At 44.7% G+C, this 19,119-nt stretch overlaps 1 protein-coding gene across 2 annotated transcripts; it reads left to right on the top strand.

The window, feature by feature from the left end:
• The first annotated feature begins 334 nt into the window (after positions 1–334).
• On the top strand, positions 335–5,486 carry LOC311491650 (uncharacterized protein). Of its 2 annotated transcripts, none has more exons than XM_084549628.1 (5): positions 335–542; positions 921–1,268; positions 2,426–2,742; positions 3,656–3,755; positions 3,868–5,486. In XM_084549628.1, exons 2-5 carry the CDS (start codon positions 965–967, stop codon positions 4,914–4,916), a joined length of 1,770 nt encoding a protein of 589 aa, XP_084405754.1. In that variant the 5' UTR covers positions 335–542; positions 921–964; the 3' UTR covers positions 4,917–5,486. The 2 variants fall into 2 exon arrangements, with proteins under 2 accessions (XP_084405754.1, XP_084405755.1); XM_084549629.1 differs by having other exon boundaries at positions 882–1,268.
• The last annotated feature ends 13,633 nt before the right edge of the window (positions 5,487–19,119 follow it).

Raw genomic sequence — 19,119 nt, 5'->3', positions numbered from 1 at the left:
CTTTGGTGATAGATTTGATGAGTTCAGTCACTGATTGTATTGACAGCTCAAGTGCTACGAAGCGGTTTTAGTTAATTTAGTTAGTTTTTTTTTTAAAAAATGATCCACTACTACAACAGTATCAATTTCTCTTCTACACGTTTATTCGGTGACAGTCTGTGGCACTTATGCTTGGAGCGTGGAACGAGTATTTCGCATTGGTATTTCGTGGGCGAGCTTTGTTCGGAACGCGCGTCCTCCACTGTTTTTCCAGGGGGCGGGGCCAACGGGGGAACGTATATCGACGAGGAAACTGATTCTCGCGCAAGACGGGCACCGCGCATGCGCAGTGTCCTCAAGCATCATAAGCAGTGCCGAAGGAAGCGAGAAGGAAAACAGTGGCGAATAGAGAAGAGAGGGCAGAAGTTGGATGGCGCTTCCCTTTCGTCGCCGTGTTTTCGTGCCCACGAACAGCTGTCGAGCTCCTCTGTGAACTGTGAAATCTCACCGCGTGTCGTCGGTTTAAAGTCGGAGTTACTCCTCTGGGTTTCATCTAACAAGCGGTGCGTATAGAAAGCTAAATTAGCCGTGCTGCTAGCACTTTCTAACCCTACGGAGAGAGGCGGCTGCACGGCTTCAGCTTCACCGTGTCGATCAGTATTACAAGTTTACTAACAAGCCAACGTGGTATTTATTATTGGTGAAACGTTAATACTGCTGTTTAAACAAATAGGAGAACTGTAATAGTGGGATAAATATAATGTTGGGGTTACAGGGTCCTGTCACATTAAACTGTCGATATTATAAGATGTAGCAGCAAGCTAACTGGTAAAGTTAACAGTCGACATTGACACACAGCTCAGCCAGATCTTTTAGACAATGTGTAACTTTAATGTCCCCAGTGTTAACGCTGACGTGATGCCTGTTGTGATTGGCATCAGTTGTTGTTACTGAGCCACCGTCAGATCAGCAGCTGCCCGCCGAGATGATGGAGGAGTCGGTGACCGCGTTCGAGACGCATCTGACGGCTGTCATGGACAGCCTGATCCGAGCCTCGGTGTGCGAGATCACCAAACTCTTCCAGGAGACGGTGAACGACTACCTGGTGGAGTTGTCCCTCAACAGGAAGGAGAACGAGGCTCTCAAGCTGCGGCTGAGGCTCACCGAGGGCAAGCTGAGGACCGAGCGCAAGTACGGGCTGGGCTGGGCGGCCAACCGCCGCAGCGCCGGGCTGACGGCGGCGGAGGAGGAAACCGGAGGGCGGCAGAAACGAAAAGTTCACACGGCCCGTAAGTATTTATCTGTCCGGTGACACATGACATGGCTTTTTCCTCCTGCTGCCATATCAGTTACACATCTCCTCATCAACACATCCTCCATGTTTCAGTGTGACTGTGTTTTGAGGTTCTGATTATGTAGACGTAGCTTATGTGAGACGCACTTGTTTTGTTGGAAACCATCTGGCAAGAGCTGATCTCTCCCTCCCTCCCTTTCTCCCTTCCTCCTCCGCCTCCTCTTCATGATCGCTCCCTCTGTCCTTCACCTCCCCCTCTCCTCTCTCCTCTCTCTCTCTCTCTCTCTCTCCTCTGCATTCTGTCCCTCCCACTCCTCTGTGCTTTTGCTCACTCTTTCCCTCCCTCCCTCCCTCCCTCTCTTCCTGCCTTGCTCCTCTCCCTCCCCCACCTCCTTCACTCCTCTCTGAATCTCTCTCTAACTCTGCCTCCTCCCCTTCCCGCTCCTCTCTCCTTCACACCCTCTCCTCCTTTTCCTCTTCTCCCTGCCCCCACCTCCTCCTGTTCTGTCCTCTCCTTCATCACGTTGCATGCATACTCTCCCGCCTCCTTTCCTCCCCCACTCCTCTCCTGCTTCTCTCCACCGCTGCCACCCTCCATAATTACACACTCCCTCTCACTTCTCCTCTCTCTCTATCTCTTTCTCTCTCTCTCTCTCTCCTCTTTTCACCTCTTCATCCAACCCTCATCTTTTTCTTCATCATGTCCTCCCTCTCCTTTTCTTCCTCCTCTTCTTTCTCCCCCTTGTGACCCCCACCAACTCCCCGTCTTCCTCTCTTCCCTGCCTCTCTCATTCCTCTCCTCCCTGTCACGTGTTTTTCTCTCCTTCCTGCTCTCTTGTCTGTCCTTCTCCGCCCCCTCTCCTCACTCGTTCATCATGCTTCCTCCTCCTCCTCTCTCTGCTCCCTTTGCTCTCTCTCCCTTTTCCCCAACCTCTGTTCTTCTCCTTTTTGCCTCTGCTCTGCCATCAATCCTCCTCCTCATCTCCCACTTCTCCACCCTCTTCTCTCCTTCATCTCTCTCTCTCTCTCTCTCTCCTGGCTTTCCAATCATCTCCTCCCACTTATTGCTCTCTCCCACATATTTCAATTTCTCCCCCTCCTTTCTCCTTGTGCCCCTCCATCTCTACCTTCATCACCCTCGCTTCTCCACAGGAGGCAAGTCAAAAAAGGGCCCAGCAGCAGCCTATGGCAAAGGCTGGCCCGGAGGTGTGTGGGAGGAAGTAGGAGTAGGAGGAGGAGGAGGAGGTGGCGGCGGCGGCGGCAGCAGCGGCGGTGGGGGAGGAGGAGGAAGTGGAGGAGCTGTGGGGATGGTAGCAGGAGCAGGAGGACGAGGGGGGAAAGAGGCCAGAGAGATGTACCTCATCCAGTTCCCCCGGGATGAAGAAGATGAGGGAGGGATGGTGGAGGACGAGGAAGGGGAGGGCAGCCTCAGCGGTGAGGGGGAGGAGACGGCCAACATCAAAGAGGAGGTGAGGGAGACGGTCTTTCTCGGAGGAGGAGGAGGAGGAGGAGTAGGAGGAGAAAGTGGCACAGCATCTCTGCAGCACTCAGCGCATTCGCATAGACAGAGAAAGAATGTAGACACAAACAGAGAGAGTTTTGCTCTTATTTATCAGCCATCAAATCACCGCAGAGAGGCAGTGGATGAAGAGGAGACTATTCGTTTGATATTTAGCTTCCAGAAGAGCCTGTTGGGTGGCGCTGTTCACATCTCAAATACAACAAGCTTTCAGTAGAAATCCTACTTATAGAGGTGAAAAGCCTTTTGCTGTTCCACCACAAAGCCAGTCTGCAAAAGCACAGATCCGCTCTCCAGTCCTCTTCTTGATTTAAATATTCAGAACATGCCAAATGTATTATTATTAGCCTCCATGTGAAGTCTATGAAGGTGTTTTGCCCACTAATAAAGGTCCTGTTAGTGACCTGGTGATAAGGTGCGTCCTGAGTGATCTGATCACAGGTGACCGGCTTAAGGTGTGAACACATCCGGAGTGCGTTTAGGGATCAGATCACTCAGGCCACATCTGGAGGTGGTCTGTGGCACATTCTTGCACACAATGCGTCCTGGACTACTAAGCTGGTGTGCTCTTACATAATCAGTGTTTTGAATGATCACCGTAAAAGGAAAAAGCATTTTAAGTGATGTCTTTTCGTTAGTAGGGGGAGCTTTTGAAAACATTTTGTCAACTAGCTAACTATTCCACCATAACAAAACACGAGCAGTCGTACAGCTTCATACCTTAATTTTCAGGTGCATTGGATACATGTGTATATTACAATTAGGTTCTTGATATGTGACTGTGATGAATGTTGAATGTTGTGGTGCTGGACTCAGCTTAGTTTCTCTGTAGCTAACTCTGGTTCTCTATGCACTTTCAACAGGAGGGCTATCAACCTGCCTCTCTCCGGCTAATCAAAGAGGCTCTGAAGATGGGTCTGCCCAACCAGAACCTCCACACTGGCTCCAGAGCCCAAAGTGAAGGTAATGAGCTAAGGACTCACTGATTGAGAGGGAGCCAGTTACTAAAATGTTCAGAAGCCAGTAGTGGAAATGATCGCTCACACCAGCTCTCTCCATTTCTCCTCCAACTCAGGAGAACTATCAGATCGTCCCGCGACTCTTCATCCAGGGGAGAAAGACGAGGAGGACTGGGAGGTGAGCTCAGCGGAACAGTCGGAGGGGGGCATGACCATGGATGAGCTGAGGGGCTTGGAGTCTGCGCTGAGAGCTGAGAGAGGCCGCGAGCAGGCGGCCATGACGGCTTCTCAACCTGTCAGCCCTGACTCAGAGGTGGTGCGAGGGAGCGAGATCAGCCTGGCCCCGAAGTACATTGGCCTCGATGGAATGGAGCAGGACGGAGAGCTGGAGCCTCAGCCTCCCACTCTGGAGAGAGAGGACCAAATAGGGCAAGGCAGGGTGAAGGACGGTGTGAGGGCTGGAGTGGCTGGAGGAGTTGAGCTGAGGTTAGGTTGGTCAAAGAAGCTGAGAGAGGGTGACTCAGCTGTGGTCATGCCAGGAGATGATGGGATGGAGCAAGGAGAGTCTGAGCACCTGTCCCACCTGTCTGCTTCAGGGAGTGTCGGGGAGAGTGGAGGGGAAGAGGAGGGCGGTGGGGACCTGCTCCACTTCTGCCCACAGTGCGGGGGAGGCTTCACCTCAGAGGCAGAGCTGGAGGAGCACCCTTGTCCACTAGGGGGCGCCCATTTACCGAGCAGTGGAGGAGAGGACGGCGTTTTCCCTTGCGCTCACTGTGGCAACACATTCAGCCATGCCTGGGCTCTCAAGAACCACGAGTGTGCCTGCGCTGCCGAGCGGCCGCACTGCTGCGAGATCTGCGGGAAGCGCTTCACTCACTCGCGCTCGCTGGAACGCCACCACCTGGTGCACACGGGCGAGAGGCCGCACCGCTGCCCGCAGTGTGGACGCAGCTTCAGTCGCCTTGGCAACTTGGAACGGCACCAGCGTATCCACACCGGCGAGCGTCCGTACGGTTGCGATGCATGCGGGAAACGTTTCAGTCGCGTGGAGTACTTAAAGAGACACCAACTCTTACACAACAGCAACAAGGCAACGCTCCAGTGCTCCAGCTGTGGACAAGGCTTCAGTGACGTGGAGCAACTAAAGAACCACCAATGTTTTTAGATCCTCCTCCTTCAAATATCTGATGGACCTTGAAAGAAAGAACTGGTGTTTAATTTCTGTAGACTTTAGCTGATGAATGTGACTGACTGGTACATCCTTGTGTTATTCTCAGTGATTATCTTAAAGATAATGAAGCACATACATGTGTGTACAATTCTTGTCCAGTAATTAAAGAAGACACATTTCCGGGGCAGGCAGGATGTCGGTTGTTTCTGTACAGGAGGAGAAATAAAACTGGAGCTGTTCTCATTATGTACAAAGCTTTGACTTATTTATGATTTTTGTCTTTTTATCGTCGACTCATGTTAAAGCTGACGGCCTTGATTTCCTCTGAAGGTATTTGACAGTTTGGTATTTTGTATGTTTGTGTTTTTGTCACATTGTTATGAAATAAACATTTCAGATCATCAGAAGACTCGTCATCCATTTCAGTCGTGCTTTATTTGACAACTTCAGAAATAACGCCAACAATCACAGAGGAAACTTTGCAAGATTACATTGATCATAAGCATTTATGTCCAGCCATCATGAGACAAGACAACATTTTGATTCAGAGACAAAGAGCTAAGGCTTGACATTGCATTTTAAACTGTTGTGTTTTTGTTTTGTTTTTTTTTGACATTTTTATCAAACATTTATTCAGAGATCAAAAACTCATGCTGTGCTTTGTGTGGGCAGGTCACTTAATTAGTTTTGAACAATGAGCTAAGGCTTGACTCACTTACACTGCCTTTTAAACAGATGGTTTATTTCCAGTTTGTTTGACAGGATGTACTCCAGTTCTGCTAAGGGCATCTCCTTCACAGCATAGGGCGAGGTATCTTTTCTCACGATGTCATCTCCACTGTTGGGATCATTTCTTCCCACTGCAGCATATGTAGGGAAATGGAGTTTTTCATCTTTTGGAAGTTTAGATTTGAAGGATGGGCAGCAGTAAGCAGACCATATGTACTCAGGAATAGACACTCGTTTATTGAGCTTGCGTACTGGCTTATAAGGTATGGTGCCGGTGATCACATACATCTGCCCATTACAGTAGTCCTCGAATCTTTTCAAAATAGTTTTCTCCAGTTTACCCCAGGGGCCGTTGTTGGACCCCTCCATTTGCGGAACAATGTTTGTCAGAGTGAAGGAGGCATCACGTTCTAGCTTTGTCTTCAGGTGCTGGGATGGGGCAAGATGACCCTTGGTGTAGCTACCCGTGTAGTCTGCAGGCACGGCCTGGCTTCTAATCACATCTTGGCTTACTGGATCTTGAAAAGGCTGCATTTCCGGATCACCTTTACTAGACACCAACTTATTGATGGTGAGAGAAAAACACATTATGTCTTTATTACTTGTCCTTCAAATTAAATGTGTCCACTCTTCATTCAGTGGAAAGGTCTGTTTACAGTATTAGATTTCAGACAGAGAAAGAACTAATTCACATGTCACATGACCTGTTCAAACTCTAACACATGGAGATTTTTTGATCACATGCACATCTAATGTCCTGAGAGTGTTTCTATTCTTATTTAACTAATCAATATCATTATGTTCCATAGCAAGATATAAATGAATTATGTTGACAGAGATTTTTCTGTCTTACCTGTGGTTCATACATCCATTCATCAACAGGCCGTTCACCATCTGGAGGACTGAGTAAATACGCAGAGTACAGTGCTGTACGACGCTGACGATCATACAAGGTGGCAAAGTGGTACTTGTTTCTGTAGCGCTGGCATATCGGGGTTCCGGTAAAACCCTTTGGTGGAATTTGTTTATAGAAGAAATTACGGCACCCAGAGAATTTGACTCGTATTTCTCCAGAGGTCAGCCCACCAAACCAGGGTAGAAGAAGGAGCAGAGCTCCAGCAGTGAATTGCAGCATCTTCCTTTGCCACATCTTTCACAACAAAGCAGTAGCCTGTTAATTGGTCTTACTGAGATGATCTGTGTACCCAAGTGAATTTATCGGCTGTGTATTCAGTCACAGACTTGAACCCGAGTTAAATACTCGTCGTTCAGACCCTGGGGGGTGATTTCCGGCTGGAAAGTGCAGCGTCAAGATAGTGATGTGTTGCTAATTTTCACTTCTGCATTTGAACGTGTCATTATGTGTTTAGTCTTTCTCTCATTGTCATTGTGTTTTAGATATCTAATGAAATATCTAAGAATTAACTTAAAGCCACAGAGAACAAAGGCACGTATGTGAGCTTTACAGCATGACTGTTACAATTTGACTATGCAGATAAAAGAAAGCAAATTTTAGATACTCACAATGTCAGTCAACATACAACATAAAGTATTTCAGTCTGCCATTATTATTGAGATCAATAATTAACCAATTGTACATTAAATGTAAAGGTCACAATGCATTCAGCCTAGTACATTTTATTTTATTTTATTTTATTTTTCATTCATTCATTCGTTCATCTTCTGTACCCGCTTATTCCTGTTAAGGGTCGCGGGGGTCTGCTGGAGCCTATCCCAGCTGTCATCGGGCGAGAGGCAGGGGTACACCCTGGACAGGTCGCCAGTCCATGGCAGGGCCAACACAGAGAGACAGACAACCATTCACACTCACACGCACACCTACGGCCAATTTAGAATCACCAATTAACCTAACGAGGCACAGGGATTCGAACCAAGTTGTGAGATTTGAGCGACTGGGCTGGGTGTGACAAGGGCCCATTTGTTGAGTCTGGTTCAGAGCCTGTCCAAATCTGCAGCTCTTGTGTGGTGTTCCCAGTCTGCAGTTGTCAGTACCTATTAAATGTGGTCCTAAGAAGGAAAAGAGGTGAGGTGCTTCACAGTTTGTTTTGTATGGGGCTTTGTAGCTGCAGGCCGGTCAGGGTGACCATGCTGTCCCATGTCCAAGCTCCAACAATGGACACATGAGCATCAGAACTAGACCACGGAGCAATGGAAGAATGTGGCCTGGTCTGAGGAATCATGTTTTCTTTTACATCTTATGAATGGCCAGGTGTGCGTGTGTGTCATGCTGTCTGGAGAACACATGGCACCACACTGTGGACACCCCTTTGCTGTTGCCATGGGGATGTGCTCTGGTTCAAGTGGTCGCACATACCAAAGTAACATCCACATAAACGGCAGGACCCAGAGGAGCATTACACTGTAAGGAGATCATCAGTGTTGTTCACTTGGTGGTTTTAATGTTGTGGCTGATCAGTCTATATCGATATTATGAACATAGTATTGAAGTTTATTTTAGTTTCAAATGACACTGCCAAAGAGAGAGACTCTGTATTTAGGATCTTTCCACTTTCAGAGAAATTGCTCCTTTTGATCGGTTCTGAGGACTGAATGTACATAAAGCACACGTACGTATGTACACCACAATGACAATTATATTGCAATCAACCAAATGTGTTCTCCAATTCATCACTTAGGAGAAGCGGTGCTCTGATAAGTTCTGTGGTCTATGTTTCTTCCCGTTAATTCACTAAAGAGAACCTGGCCCCAGTTTCACTCTGTTATAGCGATCAACATGTAAAGAGAGGAAGAAGAAGAATGAAGTTTATGTGTCCATTGACATCAGCCTGTGCACTGGCTGGGGAACTTTATTGCCAGAATACAATGTATCAGTGTGAATATACACAATAAACTAATGGTTCACTGTACAGTTAGTTCAGCCCAGATTCGAACCCAGAACCTTCTTGTTGGGAGGCATCAGTGCTAACCACCAAACCACTGTGCCCATTTATAGTTCAGTGTTTAAACAATATGTAATCTTTCATTTGGGTCCAAATAGCAACTGAATGTATACAGTGGTAAAATGAGACCTTATTAAAGATTAATTCATCTCTGTACAAAATGGATTTGTCTTCAGTATTTGAAGAAATTTAGATTTGTTGGGTATATTTGAAAATTTTTATGTGCACGTCTATTTCTTCAGTCTTATTGGTTATATAGAATTTATATGGTAGCCTGTGAGCCTTTGAGGGTATCCACATCCAAATTGGAGTAAATGTTTAGGCAATTGTTATACATGGGGTAAAAAGTGACGGGACAAATTCAAATAATTATAAATAAAATAGTAATTTTTTAATACTGCCGGATGAATTGGTTGACTCCATACTTTTTTATTCCTGTCATTCTGGTACAGGTTCATCTTGGTTTCATCTATCCAAAAAATGCTCTAGAACTGCATTAGATCTTTTAGATATTTTTTTTTTTTGTTTTGGCAGCGTCTAATCTGGCCTTTTTGTTCTTGAGGTTTATGAAAGATTTGGACCTTGCAGTAAACCCAATGTGTTTGCCTGAGACGACTTCACAAGAAAGTGGGACCTCTAGTATTTCCTCCAAATTGGATGTGCTCAAATCAAATTAAAGCTGAGAGTCTGTACTTTAAGGACATATTCATTACATGACTATGCCTATAATAGTTTTTGATAAACAGTTAGAATAAGAAAAATGGTGTCACCGTTCAAACATATATGGACCTAATGTTTTCACGTACAGTTTAGAAGAAGCAACTTCTGCTTTAAATTAATACCATAAGTGAATTTGTGTCTGTCACAGTCTGACCAAAATGATATTACACTTCTACAGAATTTGTTTTGTGACGTAATCTCTCATTTCTTTTGAATTTCCTCCTTGCTGAAATGCAGAATGTTTTTTTCCGTGTAAAAATTATGTAAAGGTTATTTAGTCACACATAACTCTATGCTTTGTGAGACCTTGATAGAAATACACACATTAATTGATCGAACTAAATGGAGTGCTACTTAATATCAAAAATCATTGACTTCAATTTGTCCTTATTGGAATACAAACAGTAATCTAAATCTTTGCATTTCTAAATACATTGCATTTGACAAAATCACAATCAACAAAGTACCAGTAGCCTGTGCCTGCTCTTGGCCACAGCCTCTTTTCCTGTTTACCTGTCATTCATACATCTAAATATCATTGGGTCGATTTACCATCAGAAGGACTCAATGGTTGTACACTGCAAATGGACATCAAAGAACTACCTGCAACAAAGGCTGTCTGTGATGTCGCCCAACATCGCCTGTGCCTGGGCTAAAAAGCTGCACTTGAACACATTGCAGTGACTACAGCTAACATCTACGTAGCAGATGTTCTACACCTGAGAAGATGCTATAACTCTCCTTATCAGAAGGGGGATGTAGCTAACATTCCTGGAGCAGATGGGCAAACGGCCGACAGCCGACTTCTCAGTGTCAGAACAATGGTGCACAATGCTGCCATCACAGTATGTCAATCAAGAGACGTAATATAAGCACAAATGATAGTGACAAGAAAAGTGTCACATATACTGAATATACAGTAGCTGGCAATTTAAATGGGAACAAAAGCATCAAAATGCTGAACTCATAAAAGCTTCAACAAATGTACAGTATAGTGGGAAGAATCACACCATGGTGGAAAAGAAACAGTAATGCACAGCTAAATATCAAAACCCAGGATGTGGCTGAAAAAGTTTTGGTACTGTTCATATCAGTTTACCATGTGCCTCTACAGGGAGACACATCAAATAAGTAAGATACTTATTTGACATTAGGACACACTGTATGTATCCTCAGTAATCTTTACTCACTCACTGCCAGTTTCAGTTGTAAATGTCTACACAAATGTCACACAATAATCAGTAACCAGGATAGTAGTTCTTATCGTATGCACAGAGACATAAATTACTACATTTGTCCGTGTTCCATATTAATCCCATATAAGAAATATATATATATAAAAATAAGGGGTGGCACAGAGGCGTGGTGGTTAGCACTGATGTGGTTAATGTTCAAATGAAAATGTCATCACGTACGCATTTACATAAGAAAAGAAAATTAAGTCATTGTTTGATAACTAACATTTTAATTTGAGGCATTCTATTGTGTTGACGTAGTACAGACCCACTACTTGATGCTGCATTTAATGCTACACTTTTTGTGTTATCTGTAATTTACAAAGGCCCTTGTTTTTTTGGGTTTTTTTTGACAGCTTATTAATTAGTACTTTCTTGGTCAATGACCAGTAAATGTTTATTCTAAAAAAAGACGTTATTTATCAACTTTGCTCTTGTTTCATTGCAAAGTCATGAAGTTAATGGACATGTTACAGCACGACATTGATGTGTTATCAACTATATCTGGAGTGAGCCCAAGCATTTTGTGACAGACAGTGTCCATCAAACAGACTGATCCTTCCTGCCAGGATACCCTCCAGAGTATCTATAGACATAGCCATTTGGCACAATCTCCTTTTGATAAACATAGAAACAAAGAAATGAGTCTGTAAATTCAGTATTAAAAACATAACGTTTACCTGTAACAACAAACCCTGGGTGACCCCGGAATTAAAAACTCTGCTGAACGAGAAGAAGAGGGGTTTTAAAACTGGGAACAAAGAGGAGCTGAAGAGGGTGCAGAAGGACCTAAAGAGAGATAAGGAGGGGCAAGGACAGCTACAGGAGGCAGTTAGAGGAGCGCCTTCAAGGTAACAACACCAGAGAGGTCTGGAGAGGCCTGAAAACCATCTCCGGACAAGGGAAGGACAGTGGAAGGACCGTGAATGGGCCAATGAACTGAACCTGTTTTTCAATAGGTTTGACTGTGTTCCTGCCTCCTCCCCCATCCACCACAGCCCAGGCCAAACGACAGCCCTAAACCAGAACATCTCTGTCAGCAACAACATCCCTGGACTGTCACCTACAACACACCTCCCCCCACTACACTCTGCTGGGGTGATCCGTTCACCTCAACCCCCACCTAACACAACAGGGGTCTCTTCACTCCACCCCTCCAACTTCTCCATAACCGCAGACCAGGTGAGGAGGGAGCTAAGGAGGGTTAAACCAAGGAAGGCTACTGGCCCTGATGGCATCAGCTCCAGACTCCTCAAGGACTGTGCAGATCAACTCTGTGGGATCTTCAACTTGAGCATCAGTCTGGAGATTGTTTCGCTCCTGTGGAAAACATCCTGCGTGGTTCTGGTTCCCAAGACTGCGCATCCCAGACAACTGAACCACTTCAGGCCAGTAGTCTTGACTTCTCATCTGATGAATACCATGGAGAGGATCATCCTGGGCCACCTCCGTCATCTGATACACAACAACATGGACCCGCTGCAGTTCGCCTATCGACCAGCCTTAGGTGTGGAAGACGCTGTCATCTAGCTGCTGCACAGATGTCTTTCTCACCTAGAGAACAGCGGTAGCACTGTGAGAGTCATGTTCTTCGACTTCTCCAGTGCTTTCAACACCATCCAACCATCACTGCTCAGGGGGAAGCTGGAGGGAGCTGGAGTTAACAGTAGCCTGGCTGCATGGACCACGGACTACCTCTCCAACAGGCTGCCGTATGTGAGGCTTTGCGACTGTGTGTCTAATGTGGTAGTCTGCAGCACAGGGGCGCCGCAGGGTACTGTGCTCTCTCCCTTCATTTTCACCCTGTACATGTCGGACTTCAAACACAACACTGACAGCTGCCACCTCCAGAAATTCTCTGACGATACAGCCTCTACAACCACCTGCACATCAACGCTAGCAAGACAAAGGAGGTGGTGATCAACTTTAGCAGGAAACCACTACTCACTGCACCGGTGAACATCCAGGGCTTGGACATCGAGGTCGTGGAGGAATACAAGTACCTGGGTGTTCACCTGAACAACAAACTGGACTGGACACACAACACAAACGCCCTGTACAAGAAGGGCCACCGTCTCCACCTGCTTAGACGACTGAGGTCCTTTGGAGCGTGCAGGACACTGCTCAGGACTTTTTATGACTCTGTGGTAGCTTCTGCCATCTTGTATGCAGTTGTCTGCTGGAGCAGTGGGAGCTCAGAGAGGGACAGGAAGAGACTGAACAAGCTGGTCAGACGGGCCGGCTTTGCCCTGGACTGCTCTCTGGACTCCATCAAGGAGGTGGGTGAGAGGAGGATGTTGGCCAAGCTGACATCAATCACGGACAACCCCTCTCACCCACTGCATCAGACTGTAGGAGACCTAAGAAGCTCCTTCAGCAGCAGACTGCTGCATCCACGCTGCAAGAAGGAACGCTACCGCAGGTCCTTCATCCCAACTGCCATTAGGCTGTACAACACCAGCCTGGGACATCAGTAACTGTCATTTTGCACTTTTTTTGCACAATCCACTACCTCACTATCTATAGTTTTAAAGTTTTTTTTTTTGGCAATGATTTATTTGTAATTTATTTTAAAATTTATATTTTTTGCCAAATTCCCGCGCTACTGTGACAAGGTGATTTCCCATACGTGGGATTGATAAACATGTCTTATGTCTTAAATAAATAACAACACTTTCAGTATGTACATGTATGCATACCGTGCAATGTTTATACTGACAGTGAACACTAACGCATTCAGACAAAACACTGCATTTTAACTGTAAAACTCTTTTCTATTACAACTGTTCATCATAGTTATGGCCTCAGAGAAGAAACTGTTGTGTGGCTGTTTTTTCATACAGTGGTCTGTAGCGCCCACCAGAGGGGAGAAGTGGGAACAGGTTGTGACCGGGGTGGGATGGATCAACAGTGGAGTTTCCTGCCTGTTTGGTAGTCAGTCCAAACCAGACAGTGATGGATAAACTGAGAACAGAATGAATGGATGAAGTTAACACAGTTTTGTGTGTGTTCACGTCCTGGTTGCTCTGATTACTCCATCCGCTGAACACAATCCTTGCACATGCTCCTGTGGAGTCTGGATGTTTCAGACTCTATTGCTCTGGAGAGAGAGGACCAAATAGGGCAAGGCAGGGTGAAGGATGGTCTGAGGGCTGGAGTGGTCGGAGGAGTTGAGCTCGGGTTAGGTTGGTCAAAGAAGTTGAGAGAGGGTGACTCAGCTGTGGTCATGCCAGGAGATGATGGGATGGAGCAAGGAGATTCTGAGCACCTGTCCCACCTGTCTGCTTCAGGGAGTGTCGGGGAGAGTGTCGGGGAGAGTGGAGGGGAAGAGGAGGGCGGTAGGGACCTTCTCCACTTCTGCCCACAGTGCGGGGGAGGCTTCTCTTCAGAGGCAGAGCTGGAGGAGCACCCTTGTCCACTAGGGGGCGCCCATTTACAGAGCAGTGGAGGAGAGGACGGTGTTTTCCCTTGTGCTCACTGTGGCAACACATTCAGCCATGCCTGGGCTCTCAAGAACCACGACAACCACCAATGTTTTTAGATCCTCCTCCTTCAAATATCTGATGGACCTTGAAAGAAAGAACTGGTGTTTAATTTCTGTAGACTTTAGCTGATGAATGTGACTGACTGGTACATCCTTGTATTATTCTCAGTGATTATCTTAAAGATAATGAAGCACATACATGTGTGTACAATTCTTGTCCAGTAATTAAAGAAGACACGTTTCCGGGGCAGGCAGGATGTCGGTTGTTTCTGTACAGGAGGAGAAATAAAACTGGAGCTGTTCTCATTATGTACAAAGCTTTGACTTATTTATGATTTTTGTCTTTTTATCGTCGACTCATGTTAAAGCTGACGGCCTTGATTTCCTCTGAAGGTATTTGACAGTTTGGTATTTTGTATGTTTGTGTTTTTGTCACATTGTTATGAAATAAACATTTCAGATCATCAGAAGACTCGTCATCCATTTCAGTCGTGCTTTATTTGAGAACTTTTATGTTCAGAAAAAAGTAACAATCACACACAGAGGAAACTTTGCAAGATTACATTCATCATAAGCATTTATGTCCAGCCATCATGAGACAAGACAACATTTTGATTCAGAGACAAAGAGCTAAGGCTTGACATTGCATTTTAAACAGTTGGTTTTTGTTTTTTGACATTATTATCAAACATTTATTCAGAGATCAAAAATCATGCTGTGCTTTGCGTGGGCAGGTCACTTAATCAGTTTTGAACAAAGAGCTAGGGCTTGACTCAATTACACTGCCTTTTAAACAGACCTAATTTTTTTATTTTCAATTTGTTTGACAGGATGTACTCCAGGTCTGCTAAGGACATCTCCCTCACCGCATAGGGTGAGGTATCTTTACTCACGATGTCCTCTCCACTGTTGGGATCATTTCTTCCCACTGCAGCATGTGTAGGGAAATGGGGTTTTTCATTTTTTGGAAGTTTGGATTTGAAGGATGGGCAGCAGTAAGCAGACCATATGTACTCAGGAATAGACACTCGTTTATTGAGCATGCGTACTGGCTTATAAGGTATGGTGCCGGTGATCACATACATCTTTGCATTGCAGTAGTCCTTGAATCTGTTCAAAATGATGTTCTCCAGATCGCCCCAGGGCCCGTTGTTGGAGTCATTCCTCTGTGGAACAATGTTTGTCAGAGTGAAGGAGGCCTCACGGTCTCCCTTTGTCTCCAGGTGCTGGGATGGGGCGAGATGACCCTTGGTGTAGATGCTACCATTGTAGTCTGCAAGCACGGCCTGGCTTCTAATCACATCTGGGTCTACTGGTTCTACCAAAAGCTGCATTTCCCGATTACCTTTATTAGACACCAACTTATTGATGGTGAGAGAAAAACACATTATGTCTTTATTACTTGTCCTTCAAATTAAATGTGTCCACTCTTCATTCTGTGGAAAGGTCTGTTTACAGTATTAGATTTCAGACAGAGAAAGAACTAATTCACATGTCACATGACCTGTTCAAACTCTAACACATGGAGATTTTTTGATCACATGCACATCTAATGTCCTGATAGTGTTCTATTTAACTAATCAATATCATTATGTTCCATAGCAAAATATAAATGAATTATGACAATGATTTTTCTGTCTTACCTGTGGTTCATACATCCAAGGGTCTTTAGGCCGCTTACCATCTGGAGGACTGAGTAAATACGCAGAGTACAGTGCTGTATGATGCTGACGATCATACAGGGTGGCAAAGCGGAAGTTGTCTCTGTAGCGCTGGCATATTGGGATTCCTTTAAAACCCTTTGGTGGAGTTTCTTTATAGAAGAAATTACGGCACCCAGAGAATTTGTCTCGTATTTCTCCAGAGGCCAGGCCACCAAACCAAGGTAGAAGAAGGAGCAGAGCTCCAGCAGTGAATTGCAGCATCTTCCTTTGCCACATCTTTCACAACAAAACAGTAGCCTGTTAATTGGTCTTACTGAGATGATCTGTGTACCCAAGTGAATTTATCGGCTGTGTATTCAGTCACAGACTTGAACCTGAGTTAAATACTCTTCGTTCAGACTCTGGGGTGGTCATTTCCGGCTGGAAAGTAAACCTCGAAGACAATGTGGTGTTGCTAATTTTCACTTCTGCATTTGAATGTGTCATTATGTGTTTAGTCTTTCATTGTCATTGAGTTTTAGATATCTAATTAAATATCTAAAAATTAACTTAAAGCCACAACAAAGGCACGTATGTGAGCTTTACAACGTGATCTGGTTACTGGGATCAATAATCAATCAATAAATGTAAAGGTCACAATACATTCTAGTACATTTTGTTTTATTTTATTTTTCCACGCTGAAACATTTGTTCCTGCTTGCCCCTATAATATATATAAATACAGTACATTGGTTGACTTTGTAGGACAGAGGCAGACCACAGACCCCAAAAACAGATACAGTACCCTTCACTCATGGCCTCTGCAATCACATATATTTGCCCTGTAGAGAAGTCATCGTCTTTTCCTAAGGGGTGTTGATTGCTTCTTAATCGTATAATTTGGATAGAAAATGAAAATAGAAAAGAATGATATAAAAGAGAATGACTAAATAGAGCAATGTTAAAGCAACTTCATATTTCAATTAATGGAGGCAGTTTTGACCATCTCATTTCAGCAGATGCCACTTTTTTGCATTTTATGTTTTATTACATTATGACTGACTGGTCATAATTACTCATCAAGTGGATACCACTGATCAATTCATTATCATTGCACCTCATCAAAGATACAACTTCATCACTGAAGAAAACAGATTTGCGGTCAGTGTGTGGATATTTGAAGAAATACAGATTTGCTAGAAATTTTATTTAATATTTACACAGATCAGGCATAACATTACCACCTTCCTAATATTGTGTACGTCTCCTTCAAAAACTATTCTGACTCATCAAAGAATGGGCATGGGCCTTCTAAGGGTGTCCTCTGGTGGGGTTAGTGGGGGCCTTTGGGTCCTATTGGCTAAGGGAAGGGGCCTCCGTGGATCAGGCTTGTTCCAGTGCATCCCACAGATACTTGATCATTTTGGAGGCCAGGTCAACACCTTGAGTTTTTTTTTTTTTTTTTTTTTTTTAGTTGTTCCTAAACAGTTTTGTGTCTCCCTGTGTCAGGCTGCATCCTGCTGGGGATGGCTGCTGCTATCAAGGAGTGTCATTACTATGGGCTAGGGGTGTCTGGTCTGGTCTGGGCTAGGTGGGTGGTACATGTCTAAGTAACATCCACATGAATGCTAGGTTCAAACGTTCCCCAGCAGAACCTTGCATGGTCACAACATGGTCAATCACGTCTCCAGTCTGTGGTCATAATGTTATGCCTGATTGGTGTAGATATTATAGTCTAAAATATGTGTTTTTGTGTTTTCCTAATGTCCTTCAGGTGGGGTCATTTCTTCCCACTGCAGCATATGTGGGGTCATTTCAGCTGCACAGACTCAGGAAGGTCTGATTTGTATGATGGGCAGCAGTAGACAGGCCACATGTACTCAGGAACAGACCACTTGTTATCAGTCGAGTTTTATTCAACAATAAAGGAGTTAACATTTGAAGTTTGTGCGTCCAGTGGCATTAGCCTGAGCCCTGGCTGCTGGGTTTAATCAAAAATTTCAGTCAGTATCTATCAAAAGTGTTCCTGTGAACTGGTGACAGGGTTAGGGTCATGTGTGGCCAGATAAGATACTGTAGCTGAAAAGGTTGTTGCTGGTTATTAGAGAAAGGTGTCAAACACAAGGTGGATACCAGTTTAAGGCTTTACAGCAAATGTAAAGCCTTAAAGGGGAACTCCAGCGCAAAATGAACCTGGGGTTAATAACACATGTGTACCGAGTTCGACCGTTCTCTGGTATTTGTTTTCATGCATTTGTTTTGTTAGTCAAATGTGACCAGTTTTCTTGCAAACCGCTATTTAGCGTATAACGCTAGCCTTTTCATAAAAAGAAATCGCTATTTCTATACCACTAACAAGGCTCACAATATCACCACACTTACACGGTAGCATAGGGTCTCTACATGTAAACCGAAGCATTGAGAACTTTGCAAGTATACAGGCAGTTTATTAAAAAAGGAATACAGTACCGTTCGCGTCTGGCTCGCATATCCAGGCGGGCGCCATCTTGGGGAAACTGAACTCTCTTTCCTATGCTCTCAGTGCTTTCTTCCGGCAACAGACAGTTCAGTTTCCCCAAGATGGCGCCCGCCTGGATATGCGAGCCAGACGCGAACGGTACTGTGTTCCTTTTTTAATAAACTGCCTGTATACTTGCAAAGTTCTCAATGCTTCGGTTTACATGTAGAGACCCTAGTTATGCTACCGTGTAAGTGTGGTGATATTGTGAGCCTTGTTAGTGGGATAGAAATAGTGATTTCTTTTTATGTGTAGGTGTGCCCCGAAGGCTAGCGTTATACGCTAAATAGCGGTTTGCAAGAAAACTGGTCACATTTGACTAACAAAACAAATGCATGAAAACAAATACCAGAGAACGGTCGAACTCGGTACACATGTGTTATTAACCCCAGGTTCATTTTGCGCCGGAGTTCCCCTTTAAACTTATCTATTATGTTCCAACTATTCTTGTTGGAACATAATAGATAAGTATTCAAAGTCTTTTACAAGTTGCAATTTGTCTCAGCAACTTGTTAAACTGTCACAATGGCAGTAACACACTGACCACAATTTCCGTTCTAATTCTAAGAAACTATCATTGTTCACAGCCTCATCTTGCCGTCCTAAAATACAAACACAACTTTTTACATGGTTCACTAGCAGGTCTCACCATCAGTGCAGTTTTCACATATTTGCATATCTCTTTTTGTTTAAATTTCTTTAAACATAGCAATCTCTACATCTCATGAAGCAGTTGTTTCCAACCTATTCAACCACCTTCCTAATATTGTGTATGTCTCCCTCCAAAACAATTCTGACTCATCAGAGAATGAACATGGGCCTTCTGAGGGTGTCCTGTGGTGTCTGGCAACAGGATGTTGTTAGTGGGGGCCTTTGGGTCCTATGGGCCTCTGTGGAGTTTGGGATCTAGTGAATTTGGAGGCCATATCAACACCTTGTGCCATTCT

This window comes from Chelon labrosus (genome assembly GCF_963514085.1).
Source record: "Chelon labrosus genome assembly, chromosome: 8".
NCBI classification, from domain to species: domain Eukaryota; kingdom Metazoa; phylum Chordata; class Actinopteri; order Mugiliformes; family Mugilidae; genus Chelon; species Chelon labrosus.
Note: the sequence above shows the minus strand (reverse complement) of the source record. Positions and strands in the feature narration are given on the sequence as shown.

Excerpts from the sequence above, each read along its gene's own strand:
- LOC311491650 (XM_084549628.1), top strand. The coding sequence starts at position 965 with ATGATGGAGGAGTCGGTGACCGCGTTCGAGACGCATCTGACGGCTGTC. Across the intron at positions 2,743-3,655 it reads CGGCCAACATCAAAGAGGAG|GAGGGCTATCAACCTGCCTC; the intron begins GTGAGGGAGACG and ends CACTTTCAACAG. Across the intron at positions 3,756-3,867 it reads CTCCAGAGCCCAAAGTGAAG|GAGAACTATCAGATCGTCCC; the intron begins GTAATGAGCTAA and ends CCTCCAACTCAG.